Source organism: Crocodylus porosus, unplaced genomic scaffold, assembly GCF_001723895.1.
Source record: "Crocodylus porosus isolate Cpor-Errol unplaced genomic scaffold, CroPor_comp1, whole genome shotgun sequence".
In the NCBI taxonomy this organism is placed as follows: Eukaryota; Metazoa; Chordata; order Crocodylia; family Crocodylidae; genus Crocodylus; species Crocodylus porosus.
Window position 1 is genome coordinate 152,634,489 of NW_017728886.1, and position 14,232 is coordinate 152,648,720.

The following is a 14,232-nucleotide window of genomic DNA, read 5'->3' on the forward strand; positions in this document are numbered from 1 at the left end:
TCTTTCTGAGTTCTTTGCAACAGAAAAATTGCTTTATTATTTTTTGTAGTCAAAAAATGATCAGAAGTGAAGAGCTGGCATTTTCCACAGCATTTCCACAGCATGGAGTTGTGCTGTGTGCTATGGTCCCTGAGGTCTCTCATGTAGCACTCTTCATAAACATTCAAGTAAGCAAATAAAAACATACAGTGGGGATGGAACTAAAACAATGAATTATGCCTAATTTCACTTTATGTTCTTAGGATGAGTTGGGACTGGATTGGCTTTAGCTATGCTGCGCTGATTGCTTCGGGTGGAGTAATCGGTTATACAAAAGCAGGTACAGTATTGGTAAATTCCTATCCTCTTTGTTTTATGACTGGATTAAAGGATGGGGCCTGGGATCATCCCTTCTGATTATGAACGTGGGCAAACATTGGAACAGGCTGCATAGAGAAGTGGCATCTCCATCCCTGGAAATTTTCAAATGCAAGTTAGAAAGATGTTTGGCTGGGATGGTTTAGTCCAGCATGATCCTGCCTTAAGCAAGGGCCTGAGTAGATGACCTCATAAATCCTATTTTCAGTCCTATCCTCCTGTGAAAATAGGCCAAAATACTACATTTTTTACTAGTGAAGAGTGGGTGCAGTGGAGATAGGGCATTTACATTTTCACATTGAGTCCTGAAGTGCATGCATGATTTGTTATGGTAGGCAGGCAGGATTTTGGGGAGCCACAGGCACTGAGTTGGTTGGTGTAACCCCAGGAGTGGAGAGCCTCGATTGTGGGGTAGCCTGCAAAGGAGGTAGACCTACCAGGGACGCATGTTTAGTGTTCAAAAAAATGTAAAAAGCGTAAAATCCTGTGAGGCAGCCCAGACCCCTTTGTTTCCAAAATTAAATACTTTAGTCCCTTTGCGTTCTTAATCTTCTGTCTCAGTTTGGAATGGCAAAAAAACTGTAATTTCTATTCCATGATAAAACCTTTAATTATCTATAGTTATATATGTTATATTCATTCTAGCTGTACCATTTGGATTATTAAGAGACAGTAGTCAATCTGTAGTTAAACTTGCAACCGAGTTTCCAGTATAAGCCCAGTCTCCATTATATATCTTCTTTGCCTATACCATAAATGTGAACTCAATATAAGGTCACACCTGTGTGCATTCACTATTCTGTGAATTTCCGTTGTAGGAGGTTTAGCTTTGAAGCACTTTAGGCATATTGACTCATAGTAGAGATGATATCTTTTAATAAGCCAACAAGATTTTTGCAAAAAAATGCCTTTAATTGTAAGCTTTCTGGCACACACACTTAATCAGGCATCGGAGAAAAGATTGTAGAAGTTCTCCTGAGTAGAAATGAAAGTTTGTATTTCATAGGATTTCACAGAGGAGTCACTAGATGGAAAAACTCCTCTGGGCAGTCGGTTCATAGCTGGTCTGAAGCCTCTCACCTCCTGTGAGGATCTGTGATGATGCAAATTACCTTGAAACAAAGGCAGGGGCAGGATCTCCGGTTTCAGGTGGTCACAGTTGTTTCCTGCTTGGGAAAATATGAAGATTTCATTTTTAAAAATTGGCCAAAATTCAGTATCTTCCATGTGTTGAGTATCCAGGTTGTAGCCATATTGGACTAGACCAAGACGGCTACAACCTGGATACCTTAGGCATATTGATACGTGCCTAAACCTGTAGAGGGTGTTAACTAAACTTTTATATGGGACTGTTTCTTATTGATCAATGTCTAATGTTTATATTGCCAGCTAAGTATAACAATATTGGACTGGCAGCTATTCCAAATCTATTTATTTGATAATGGTGCTTTTTTAGGATCTGCCAAATAGCCATGTGAGTGAAAACTGACTGAACCAATATTTGCTGATGATCTTAAGCACTAATGCCTTCCTCTCTTGGCTTAGTGAAAAATGTTGTTTTGTTTATGGTTATCAGCTCTTCTATTCATGAGTGTATGTCTTTGATTTATTCAAGGTAGTGTCCCATCTCTAGCTGCTGGCCTTCTTTTTGGGGGGTTAGCTGGGCTGGGAGCTTACCAGCAGTCCAAGGACCCAAAGAATGTGTGGCTTTCCCTGAGTAAGTACACTTAAAAATGTCTATTAAATGGACCTGACGCATGCATATTCAATGTTTATTATCATAAACTTGATAACACTTTTTACTGACTTGTTTCACACAGCTTGCCTACAGAGTTTTACTTTATTTATGGATCTCAGCAAGGCTGCTCGCCAGTTCCGCTTCCAAAGGAAGCGTGCCATAAAAACGGCACCTAATTCTAAAAACCATGTTCATGGGGATAACCTTATTCACTCCTGGACTTCCAAAGGGGCTCTATTTGGTTAAAAAATCAGTGTCTTGTGCATTGCACATATCTGCTCCAATGTAGATCTCATGTCAGCTGGAGACAGGGACATGGAAGAATATGTGGCTGTGAAAAATGCATCACTGTTACATGATGATGGAATAAATAAATATTCACTCCTTCATGATAAGGATTAATATTATTTATGGGGCCTGATAGTGGAAGAGGCTGAGAGCCCTTGTCTGCCAGACTAGAAGTAACTGGCACCATGCAAAATCAGGACCACTTATCAGTATGAGCCCAAACTGGGCACAGTTCACATGCATCCAATTTTGTGAGCCCCTCCATGGGTTGATAGGCAGCAGGAATATTGTCTCAGAGAGCGGCTAGATCATGCAGGGGCTTTCAGACACCTTTGCCTAATGCTTTGTGGTAACACTTGTTATGAGGACCAAAAGGGTAGAGTGGTCTTGTTGAGGATAGTGCCTTGGAGGGTCAGAGTGTAACATGCAGACACAGGCTGAAACTCCGCAGAGAAGTAGAATCAGCTGTTTTTCCCCCTCCTCTGGTTTTGCCTTTGTGGCTTCAACCCAACTGTAGATTAGTTCTACATCTTCGGGTTGAGGACTTCATTGTTGCTTTGGGGTATGTGCTGTGCTGAGTTTTCAACCCATCTGTTCAAGCCTTGCAGTACCTTTTACCAGTTCTATGAAGCTACTTAAATCAGCAATACCATGAACATGGCTGATGATTTGGTTTATCTTTTAAGTTGAATTATGGAAAGAGATAAGTAGTTAACCATGTTAGTTTGGACAGACAAGGCAGGGCACGGTGGCACTTTGGGTGCCTATACAAATGCAGGGAGGCTGCTCAGATGCACTGTAATTACCGCACTTCAGCAGATTCCAGCGTCATGTGTATCAGCATCCCTGTGCTGAAAAATGGCAGCAGGGACACTTTAACTAAAGTTTGTTGAATGAGCTTAGTTAAAGCACCGCCGTGTCCCCCCCTGCCGTTTTTCAGTGCAAAGATGCTGATACTTATGGCACTTCGGGTGCTTTAATTAAAGCGCCCTCCCATCCCCATCCTGGAGCACATATATAAAGGCCCTTTCAGATTCACTGGTTCAGAGAGGTATAAACTTTCACAAGTGACAGGCCACTTCATTAAATACTGTGATGAAGATAACTTCTAAACAAGCAGGTTTTTGTCTATGAAACCTTATGCCTCTCTCAATCAGTTAGTCTCTAAGGGTATGTGTAGACTAAATGGGGGCCCTAAATTGAAGCAGTGGGTTTTTAAAAACACCGCTTCAGTTTAGGGCCAATTAAATTCCCATGTCATGCACACACTTGACTTACCTGCCTCTCTGGCGGTGGGGAGGGGCAGGTGAGCTGCTAGCAGGCAGAGCAGTCCTTGGGCTGTGGGAGGCAGCGGGTCCTCTGTGGCAGCGCTCACCCCGCACCTACCCACAGGCACTCAGCTTGGGCAGTCCTGGCGGGCAGCACAGCCATGGAGGGAAGCACTGGGCTCCTGCGCAGCTCAGGCAGGCAGCCAGGCTCTGCGGGGTGGGAAGGAAGATTGGGCTTGCCACTTTTTTTTCCCCTCTTGGGCAGAGCCTGCCTTCCTGAGCTGCTGCCAGGTTCCCTGTAGTGCTTCCTGCAGAGTCCCTGAGCTGCATGGAGCCCGGTGCTTTGCTCCACAGCTGGTAGAGGAGTTTTAGTTCGTTGCACCCCAAGTCATTTAAGGTGCATTACACTGCTGAATTTGCTACAGTGGCTGTAATTAATGCACAGTATGCCAGAGGCGTGCAAACAGACATCATTAAAGTGGTGCAAAAGCATTTAGCCCACTTTAAAGTGTCATGCACACGTCCCTCGTTTCGTCTACACACAGTCTAAGATGCCACCCTGCCCTACTTTCTGCTTGGATAATGGAAGGTTACGAAACATATTACTAATACTTAGCCCTTGTATGACATGCTTCAGTTTCAAAGCACTTTACAAACTCCCTCACAACACTTCTGGGACATAGCTAAGGAAACTCATGTTATACTGATGGGGATAAAATGAGAAATACAGTTTTTATGATATGTCCAAAGATTTAGGGGTTCTCAGACTTCAGGTTCTCGTTAGAATGACCTATTTCTGATCAACACGAGAGAGTACTCGTGGGAGGGGGACTTGAGTTTAAAGAATGTGCTTTGTAAAATCAAAGGGTAAAATTGATTTGGAGGCTAGTTTGTATACAGAAGTATATGCAGGTCTGCTGTAGGTTTTTCCCCTTCTGCCTGTAGAAAGAGTCCTATCTCAGTTCACTTGACATTGTTACTTATTGATTATTTTCTGCTAACTCAGTGCTCTCACCTCAGATTCCTTTACAATACTTGACTTGGTTTTTCTTCTTGTCTTTCGGTCAGTTGCATCTGGAACCTTGACTGCAGTTATGGGGATGAGATTTTACAACTCCAGAAAATTCATTCCTGCAGGGTTAATAGCTGGTGCCAGGTACTACACACTATGTTCCTGTTCATGCCTATATTTTTAATAACCTTTATATTTATGTCTTTATAATAGTTTAATCTACATGTATTTGGAGAATATGTTTCATGTATCAGAGTTAAATAAAACCAAACCATTTCAGTTATCTTCTAGCTCTTGGGTTTATTCTGAATTTGTTATTTGGTTTTGTGTTTTACCTTCAGTGAGCTCACAGCATTTTCCTTTCAACAGCATCTTAATGGTTGGGCGCCTTGGACTGAAGATGATGGAGAAGCCTCTTGAGCCATAATTCTGTGACTGGAAGGTGTGTGGATGAGAAGTCTGAAAATGCAGCTGCCTGAATGTACTATGCAAGAGAAGCAGAAGACACAGCCATTTTGCTTAAAGTTTTTCTTATCCTAATGTGCGCGTGTTTTTTAGAGGAAAGGAAATCAAGAGTCTTCATCTTTTAAAATGTCATTTTTTCTTCACATTTCCCACATGGTGTAGCAAAAAATGGGGTATACCATTAATTTATGTTCTGATCCTGTAGCTAGTTGTACTTTGGTATCTCAGGTCCTACATACAGGCAGTTGCAGGATTGAGGTGTTCAGTGCATCTGGACTTGTTATTCCCTGAAAAGTGTCCGCTTCCAAATCTGGACACACAGAATACTTCATTTTTGGTAACTGGTGTGGGTGGGGGGAGAAACTGCCAACCTGCTACTAATACTTATTATACAAAATGTTGTAACCTTGTGTCTTTACCTCCTGCCATCATTTTTGTCTGCCTCATCCTGTCACAGACCTACAGTATGAGCTAGCTTGAGCAGGGAATTTCTTACTTAATACTTATTTGTATGAAGCCTGACAAGGAGATCACAAATCAAGGGTCAAGCCTGTAGGTGTAATGTATAAGGTAAGAGTATCTATAGCAAGTGTCTGGCTAGACACCATGAAATTCACTCAGATAATAATTGTTGAGCTATCTTTCAAAACTATGCTTGATCTGAAAATGCTTGAAGCATCGGCATATGTTCTTTTGAAGTCCGAAGAATGTTTCTTTCACTTCTTAAAATTAAGCAAGATGTCACTCCGATTAAACAAATAGATGACTGTTATGCTCATGCAGATCAAGTAGGGTACAAGTATCACTCTTCTGGATTGGGTCAGTTTCATGCCATCCTTGTAGTATGCTTGGGTTAATTTGTGAAAATGAGTCAATTTTAAGATGTTAGTATGTATACGCAGTCAATGAATTACAGCCTCTTAGGTGGAAGGAACAAAAAAAGCGAACAAATACCAATGATCTATTCTACTGTACTAGCATTGCATTAAAGCTTGACAATTTTCAAAGAAAAATGTGTGTTGGAGATTATTTGAGCAAGCAACATGTTGAGGGGGTAAGGCAAGTAAAGTTTTTGTACATAGCTCTGCTTAAGGACTGGAGGTCAGATCTAGAAAAGGACTTGGATATTTTCAACAGGAGGTAGTAGACATGAGGGGTTTTAAGCCCATAACTGTGATTTAAAAGCAACAAGCCTGTTTAGTGTTTGCTTAACCCTGAGGCACCTAAACTTGGCAGGCATCTCCCCATGACCTGAAAGTGCTGTATTCCCTTATTTTACACATACCCAGCACTGACCAGGTGTACACAACTGGCAACTGGCTTTGTAGTATGGGGTACAGCATCCATTCTTCTGAATATTATAAGGAGACATAGGAATTACTTAACCTGTTGGTTTGAGTACTTGCCAAAGGGGGTGGAAATTGTGGGCTGTTGTCCCTGCTCCCAGGACCATTTGTGCTTTTTACATTAAACAGTCACTGGATTAAAAAAACATAGAAACCATCCAGGGAACATGGACCACAGCACAGGACACCCCAAGTGCTTCCCAGCTGAGTACCTTAACTAGACTACTGAAGTGTCATGCTCCCTCTTGTTGTCTCTACTAGCCTGTAAATCTTTGAAGTTGGGAGTAGGGATTTCAGAGACACAACTGGGTTCAATGCTTCCTATTGGCTAGCTCTAGGTTTGTGGGGGGGTTGGATTGCCTTTCTGAGATGCTGGATTCCCCATGCGCTGTACAGGGTGCTCTATGTTCTGGATTCCACTTCAGGGGCCAGCTGGGTGCTGGAGGCACCTAGGTTTTTCAGTGGATCTACCCCTAAAGGGTTAATAAACCTAAATATACTGGGCAGATGCCCTGCCTCTTTACATTACTGCTGTAGAAGTAAAATACAAAGACACATATGTGTCTGCAAAAAAACAGGCTGGTGAGGTAAGGCAGTTTTCAGATAGTAACTGGTTCTAACTCCTTAATGAGCCATTAACTACAGTTGTGTGTAATTAGAATCCAGGGAAAACAGGACCTCAGTCAGATGGGGCTTATTCTGGCCTGCCTTCTAAAATTTGTTCCAAGGATTTTTGTTAAATGTTACTTGTATTAAACATCCCAGTTGTCCCACAGAAGGGGAAAAATATATATATTTTTATCTCAGAGAGTTTTACTAACTTCTGTAATGACCTCTTGTGTCCTGGAGAAGCAGCAGCTACCCAAAGCAAGTGGAAGAAATACTGGGCTTTTTCTAAACTCTTCAGATTGTTTTTAAACTACTGAGAGCTGCTTTTAGAGTTTTTAAATTCAGTAAATGTTAAAAAAAAAATCTAATGAACTAGATAACAGTATAGTTTAACCTCTTCTGACTAAATACACTGCATCAGGCCTGTAAGCATTGCAAAAACAGATGGTCATGTTTGGGTTATAAGTGATCAAAAGTCAGCTCTGGCTAGATACTTGTCCTTACTCTAAATAGAGTAACAGATGGCATATATTCATGTTTACAACATAACAACTATTTTAGTTTTCTGGAATTTCTTTCCCAAGTGACTTCCTAGTGAGTTATACAGTACACAAGCTATTTACCATTAAATAGTTCTTTGACCAGACTATTTTAAAGGAAAAGACTGTTAAATCAGCAGCATCTTATTGTCCTGAGAAGTGACATTATTATCATTAATATCTTTTATTATGAAGTCAGTGCCTTTCAATTCACACTGCAGTCATGAATGAGCCTCTTTTGGAAAATCTGAGTCTCTGTCTAATAAGTCACTACTGATACCCTATAAAACCCCTGCTTTTAAATAATAGAAGGAAGGTGCTGTGGGGAACTGAAAAAATAGAAAAGTCACTTAATAAATGGAGCTTAATTAAAATCTATATGACATTGTTATATTAAGAGCTGCATTCAATATAGACCTTATGACCTTGCCAAAATACTTGATTCTTGGTAAAATCAAGCTCCTTTAAATTGCATAGCTACTGGATTGTGGTAGAATATGTCTACCACACAAATCTAAATATCTTACACAAAAACAAATCATACGAAATACTCCCACCCCGCCTTTTAAACCACATGGATCCATCTAAGAGCTTTATAACTCTAAATAAGATATAGTACATAGTCACCGTGTACTTTTAAAGTGGCAAGTTTAATGTAGCTATCAGGTCTACAATGTCTGCTCTAACTGCAGGTTTTAACAGCACGTTTCCCAGACTGGAATTCTGAGAAAATTCATTGGAAGGGGTGAGGTGCTTCAATTTATTAAAACATAAAGGAGGAACAAAGCATATTAAAGTACACTTCATACATGCTGGGATATTATGTGACTTGTATTGGCATCAATGGAGCCTGTGTTCATGTTAAAGACCAGAAGGTGGTTCCTTATCTATACTCCAAAAGAAGTGTGTTTATATTGCTTTTCTTTGGCTTGTTTCCTGGGTTTTACAGGTTGTTGGGTTTTTTTTTAATGGATTTTTGTATGCAGTGGGGATTTCTGTAGTTCAACTTTATTACCTCTTCTTGGTAATCACAAAAACTGTAATCATACAGCTAATAGGAGATAGCCAAGCCTTTTGCCAATGTGCCATGTTGCAGTGGCTTTGACTCCCAGTAATGTCACTGTGAGTTCCCCAGGGCAGACTAGGTTCACTGTGGACATAGATTATAGGAGAACAGAATCTATCAAATCTTACTAAACTTGGCCCTGTGACTAACGATTAGTACTTGGTAAGCTATTTTGCAGAACTGCTATTACTACCCTTCACTGTTTTAGTCTAGAATATGCAGCCTTTGCTTATGTTGGCAGAAGTGGTCCCAACAATGGCTATATTTGTAGGAGTAAGTGTTCAAACAGGTTTGCACAGTCCAGCCTTAAATAATCACTAAACACGTACAGCTTGATTCTAGGAACTGTTGTTGAACTAGCAGTATAGCATTGGCTTCTGCTCTGAACAGTGCCTGTTTGCCTTGAGCACTGAAACTGCACAAGAAAGCAACATTGGTAGCCTAGTGTTGCTACATCTCAGCTTATCACTTGCTGCTTACCTACATGAAAGCACAGATCATCCATGCAGGATTACTCCCAGAAGAAATTACTCTAAAGTCAAGTTCTTTTAGGAATATGCAGGATAGAAATAGGTCTACAGAAAGGGCTCTCCCTGCCCCCACTAGTGCAACATACCTTTTATTAATTGTTTTAAATACTCAGCAGTTTTGGCAAGATGCTTTGTACAATATTTTATAAAATCGAACCTTAATAGCCGATGTGTTAAACAATATTTCTATATAAAATGCTTTACGTTTTCTACAGCTCATAAAGAAGTCCTTTTTTGTTTTATTTTTGCATAGTCTTCAGAAAGCAAAGGGCAGAGGAGCATTCCTAGCATTCCACGGTGGAAAGATGGAAAGCCACAAGCACAGCAAGTAAAGCTTCTATCGATGTCCTCCATACTTAGCTGTCCAGTCTGTTCTGCCATGCACTGGCTGAACTGGGGGAGGGCGGGTTAAGATGCTCATGTTTTTTGCTGCTGGAGTGTAAGTAGGTCCTCTTAACTGAGCACAGGCAGCTTTTGTTTTCCAAGAATAATCTAAAAGAAACCAACAAGGAAGGCAGAAGCAAAGAAGTGATTAGGTGTTAATCTGTCAGTTCGGAAAGCAAGAAAATTGGAAGTTTATAACACTTTTGTGGAAATGAATTATGCTAATAGTTCTCTTCCTTTCTCAACTGTGTGAGGCTTCACTGCTTCAACGTGAAACGCTGATTTACAGGATCTGTATAGCCGCAGATTAACTGAACTGTGCGGTAGTTTCTGTATCTCAACAAGTGGAAGTAGTTTACTGATAAGTTTCCCCTGCCAAGCATTTGTTTTGCCATGGTCCTTGCTACAATGCTTTCAGGTAGAAATCTGGTTCAAGGCTGGATTTGTACAGTGTATATACGTGTGTCTATATTGTGTTTACAACTAATTGTCTTAGTTGGTGTGAAAACATGAACTTTGAGAGCACAGGTAGGGGGCTGGTTCTTCATATGCATATTCTGAGATCAGGGAGGCAGGCATACTCCCATGCCCCATCCACCAAGAAGTGATTCAGTTCAGAACTCAAACCTTCACCCACCCTTAGGGATTCTTTGCCTCTTTTGCTTTCAAGTAATCTGGATTTTTTGGAAGATGCACCCTTAAAATATTTCCCTGAGAAATATTTCTTCTGAACATCTTTGTGGTGATGGGCTAGTTTTTCTTTACCTTTTTTAGGGTCACTGACAGTAGAAAGATCTGATAGGCAGGAAAAAAAAAGGAAAACAAATGAGTGCTCAACTTATTTCAGAAAACAAAAGGAAGCAAGAACAGAACTCCACATTGTAAGAAAGCAATGGACTACATGAAAGTGTGTATTAGCATGCTATTAGAGAAGTGAGTGAGGAAAACTGTTGGGGCATCCTGTTCATTATCATTGCCCTGCCAAGTAAGAACAGTCTCTTGCAACTGTTTTCAGTTTTACTTGAAATAGCTGTAGCAGAGGGATTCTCCTACCTCTTCAAGGAGACTATTCCATATCCTAACTGACCTCAGCATCATTTTTCTTCATATTTAAAACACATTTTTCATTGATTAATTTCATTCTATGACTTCTAACAATGTCCCCTTGTATCACCATAAATGACTCCTTTCTATTCTTGATGCTCATAACAGACTCAGCATATTTGAAAGTTATGTGCTCCTGGTAGCAGACTTTTTGAATCCTGTTCATCTTCTATAGCAAATCAAAACTTACTCTTGTTGTTTGGCTTTATTAATAAAGAAATTATCAATAAGATAATTAAGTTTAGCTCAACCCTGGTACCAGAAGTCAGTCTGTAAGACTTCTACCTCAGGACTGATCATCCTGTACCCTATGCTCTCTGTCTCTCTAAAAAGCCATTCCCATGTCCCTTATATCCAGGTTTGGTAACAGGCCATCTGCAACAGTTACTTAGTAAAGCACACTTAATGCTAAGCAGCAACATAACTTGCCAGTTGGTGGGGTTTTGCAGGCCGGTATTATCTGCCTATGGGGTACGGGGTCAAAGCAGTTCAGGCATCTCATTACAGGTCCAGAGGCATGAGTTTCAGCCTGCTTTACACTTGTGCCAAAGGCTGTGCCCAGTTGACCCAGCTATGAATGGGGAATCAAATGCACCCAGATGTGATGGTAGCTGCCTTACTTCCCTGTGTCCCATTGGCTACAGAAACTCCTATGGGATGCTAGGCACAGGAAGACTTTTGACTATCAGCTACAGCTCCTTTAATTAAATGATTCATACTTAGTTCACAGATCCTGAGCCAGCTTCCACTGAGATAATTAAGGTCTTTCTGTTAATTTCATTAGGAGCTGGATTAGGGCCTAAATCATTCCTCACAAGCCTGTTACTTCTGCCTCCTGAACATTCAGGTTGATTTTTGCTCAGCTCCTTCCAATTTGTCAGCATCTGGCTGGTAATAAGATGCCCTGAATATGAGGTCTATTACACAGGACAAAAGGGAAGACTTGCATACAACACATGTTTTAAAAATATTGTATGATGAAATATAATGGTTCCTGTCACATGCTTCAGCACAATCATCAACTATACTCAGAGTTAGTCATTGGCTTTTATTTTCTGTAAGATAAAATAAGAAAGCCTAGCAGCTTTGGCATTTTGTGCTTACAAAGCTACTATGCTTTATAATATTTCACTCATCCAAAAGTATGTTCTTTTTTCAAAGTCTAAGGATTTACATGGCTAATTACTCACAAAGATGAAAATACAGTGACCAACCATCTTATATGGGGACTAGTTAAAACAGCTTGCCTAGCAAAGTAATTTTTAAATAAAATTAAGTGCAATAGTATTGGAAACCTTGTCATTTGATTACTTTAAAACAGAAGCTGAATATAAATTGGAATTTATTGCTGCTAACCATGCTTCTGACCTTGTTGGGGATTTTAATAGGTCCCTGGTTGAAGACCTATGCCATTATGCTGTGTCAGTTTATTTATCCTAAACAAGGATCTGTCCGAACATTTCAACATACAGGGAAAAATAACTCTTAAAATAACTCTTAAAATGCCATATTTGAAAACCGAACATTATTCTCGGTTTATGGTGCTGTCCATTACAGAACTATCAAGACATTTCTTACTTGATGCTGCTGCACCCAGAGGGGCTAGCTGTATCCTTTGTCCTGCTGATCCAACTTCTTTTTTCTGAAAGGAAGGGATATATCCTCCAGATGGACTGTAAGTAGCACCTACAAAGCCAAGATTTCTTGTTGACATGTGCAGTTTCAACTGCATTTTGCAGTTATTTCAAGACATAATTATGTTTGTACAACATACCTGCTAAGTACCATTTGGCTTGATAAGATATTGATGTGTATTTGTTCAGGAAATGTATGCATTTGCTTCTTTACTTTCCATACTAGCATTGCTTTTCCAAACATACATACAATACCCCTTATACTACAATTTAGTAGAAGCAAAGAAAGAACGGCAGGGAGACATCATCAGTATCTGGATTAAACTCAGACCTCAAGGTAGGAATTTAAATCAACCTTAGCAAAGGAAAATCTTACCTTTAGACAGAAAGCTTTTTAAAGGGCTTGATTTTTCATCTTTTAAAAGAGTTTGGGGACAGGGATAGATTAATGCATCAGGCATGGGGCCCCCTGGGAAAAATCTCTAACACTAGGGGAGGTGAGTAGGGTGCTTGTCCCGGGAGCCGGTGCTAGATGGGGACAGTGAAGTGAGACCAGCGTCTGCCAGGTGGGCAGCCCCCATGTTGCTCTGGGGGCCCTTACAACTGACCGGAGCACACAGAAGCTTCTAGGCCATGCGCAAGCGCCTTCCCTACTCAGTGCCATCTTTCTCAGGGCCCTGCCAGAAGGCTTGTTAGTTGCAGAGCCGGGCTCCCACAGCCCCAGTGCAGGCCTCAGCTGAACTCTCTCTGTGGCTCTGCTCCCAGGACCCAGCTCTCTGGGGAAGGAAGAGCCTTGGCCTCACCACAGCAAGTCCTTCCCCTAGGCCAGAGTTCCCCAAACAGCTGCACGGATGAAGGGAACTGCCAGCAGGTCTTGCCTGGCACCTCCCCTGGGACCCAAACCAGAACTGCCCAGTCACAAGGCCAGGAGAGGCTCGAGACAGTCTCCAGAATCTCAGCCCAGGGCCCTCTCCCCACAGGATTTGCAAGCACGATCATTTAAAAGGTAAGACACATTCTCATGAGACTTTATACGTTTGTGTTTTTTCACATTTTGGTTACATGATTATAATTTAATTACATTAAAACAGGTGTAATGGGTAATAAGAAACAATTTTTAAGTATATGAAGTTTAGCACATTTTTAATGTTTCAGGAATGATTTTTAAAACCCCATTGAGATGTACTGTGCAGGCCTACTGCTTTATTTTAATTGCAAGAATTGCTATTGGTATTCTTAGGCTTATACTCAAGGCTATCCGTATGGCCTGTATTTTTCTTGTAGTAGTTTACTGTAGTGTAGGTACAAAGTAAAACATGTATTTAAAAAAAATAGTCAAACAAGAGTCTACATGACCACTAAACTATCGTTCCTTTCATACTATTATGCATTTACAACAATCCCACACATCCAAGTCATTTTCCAAAGGCAGTTTTATTCAATTGTGTGTGGCAGAATTGAGTAGTTAATTTTAATATTGCATGCTGTGCTTTATTTATTAATGCAATGTGTAAACATTTAATGGGTCTATTTTTTAAATGCTTTTTGATACATTCATGTTTATGGTGGGGTGTTGGGGGCCTCCAATTTTCTTTTTGCCCAGGTCCCCAATAAATCTTAATCCGCCACTGTTTGGGAAACAGTGTTGTTTGAAGTTTAAGATGAATTAACAGACACCAAACAACAGTTGTTGCATAATATTTGGTCTGTTTTTTCTTTTGATGGTTAGTGGTTCAGGGACTGTGGGGTATTGAGATGTGTAGCTGGGAACAATAAAGACCAGATCTCCAGAAGCACTTGGGTGCATAGATTTCATAGACATTAGGGCTGGAAGGGACCTCGGGAGATCATCGAGTCCAGCCCCCTGCCCAAAGGGCAGGAAGTCAGCTGAG

The 14,232-nt window shown here is 40.7% G+C and overlaps 2 protein-coding genes across 4 annotated transcripts in view; one reads left to right on the forward strand and one right to left on the reverse strand.

The window, feature by feature from the left end:
- The first annotated feature begins 215 nt into the window (after positions 1-215).
- On the forward strand, positions 216-6,102 carry LOC109315490 (transmembrane protein 14C-like). Its single transcript, XM_019543210.1, has 4 exons — positions 216-319; positions 1,973-2,074; positions 4,720-4,807; positions 5,033-6,102. Exons 1-4 carry the CDS (start codon positions 244-246, stop codon positions 5,088-5,090), a joined length of 324 nt encoding a protein of 107 aa, XP_019398755.1. The 5' UTR covers positions 216-243; the 3' UTR covers positions 5,091-6,102.
- A 627-nt stretch (positions 6,103-6,729) lies between these two features.
- The window catches only part of MAK (male germ cell associated kinase), a 44,736-nt gene continuing 37,233 nt past the window's right edge, over positions 6,730-14,232 (reverse strand). For all 3 annotated transcript variants that reach the window (XM_019543201.1, XM_019543192.1, XM_019543183.1), the window contains 2 exons: positions 12,285-12,392; positions 6,730-9,710 (listed from right to left, as the gene is read on the reverse strand). In XM_019543201.1, coding sequence (XP_019398746.1) covers positions 9,556-9,710; positions 12,285-12,392 — 263 coding nt within the window. In that variant the 3' untranslated portion in view covers positions 6,730-9,555. The remainder of the gene's footprint in view (positions 9,711-12,284; positions 12,393-14,232) is intronic.

What these genes read in the sequence shown, in the direction of transcription:
- LOC109315490 (XM_019543210.1), top strand. Translation starts at nt 244, where the DNA reads ATGAGTTGGGACTGGATTGGCTTTAGCTATGCTGCGCTGATTGCTTCG. An exon ending in AATCGGTTATACAAAAGCAG is followed by an intron (nt 320 to 1,972) that starts GTACAGTATTGG and finishes GATTTATTCAAG; the next exon opens with GTAGTGTCCCATCTCTAGCT. An exon ending in GGGTTAATAGCTGGTGCCAG is followed by an intron (nt 4,808 to 5,032) that starts GTACTACACACT and finishes TCCTTTCAACAG; the next exon opens with CATCTTAATGGTTGGGCGCC.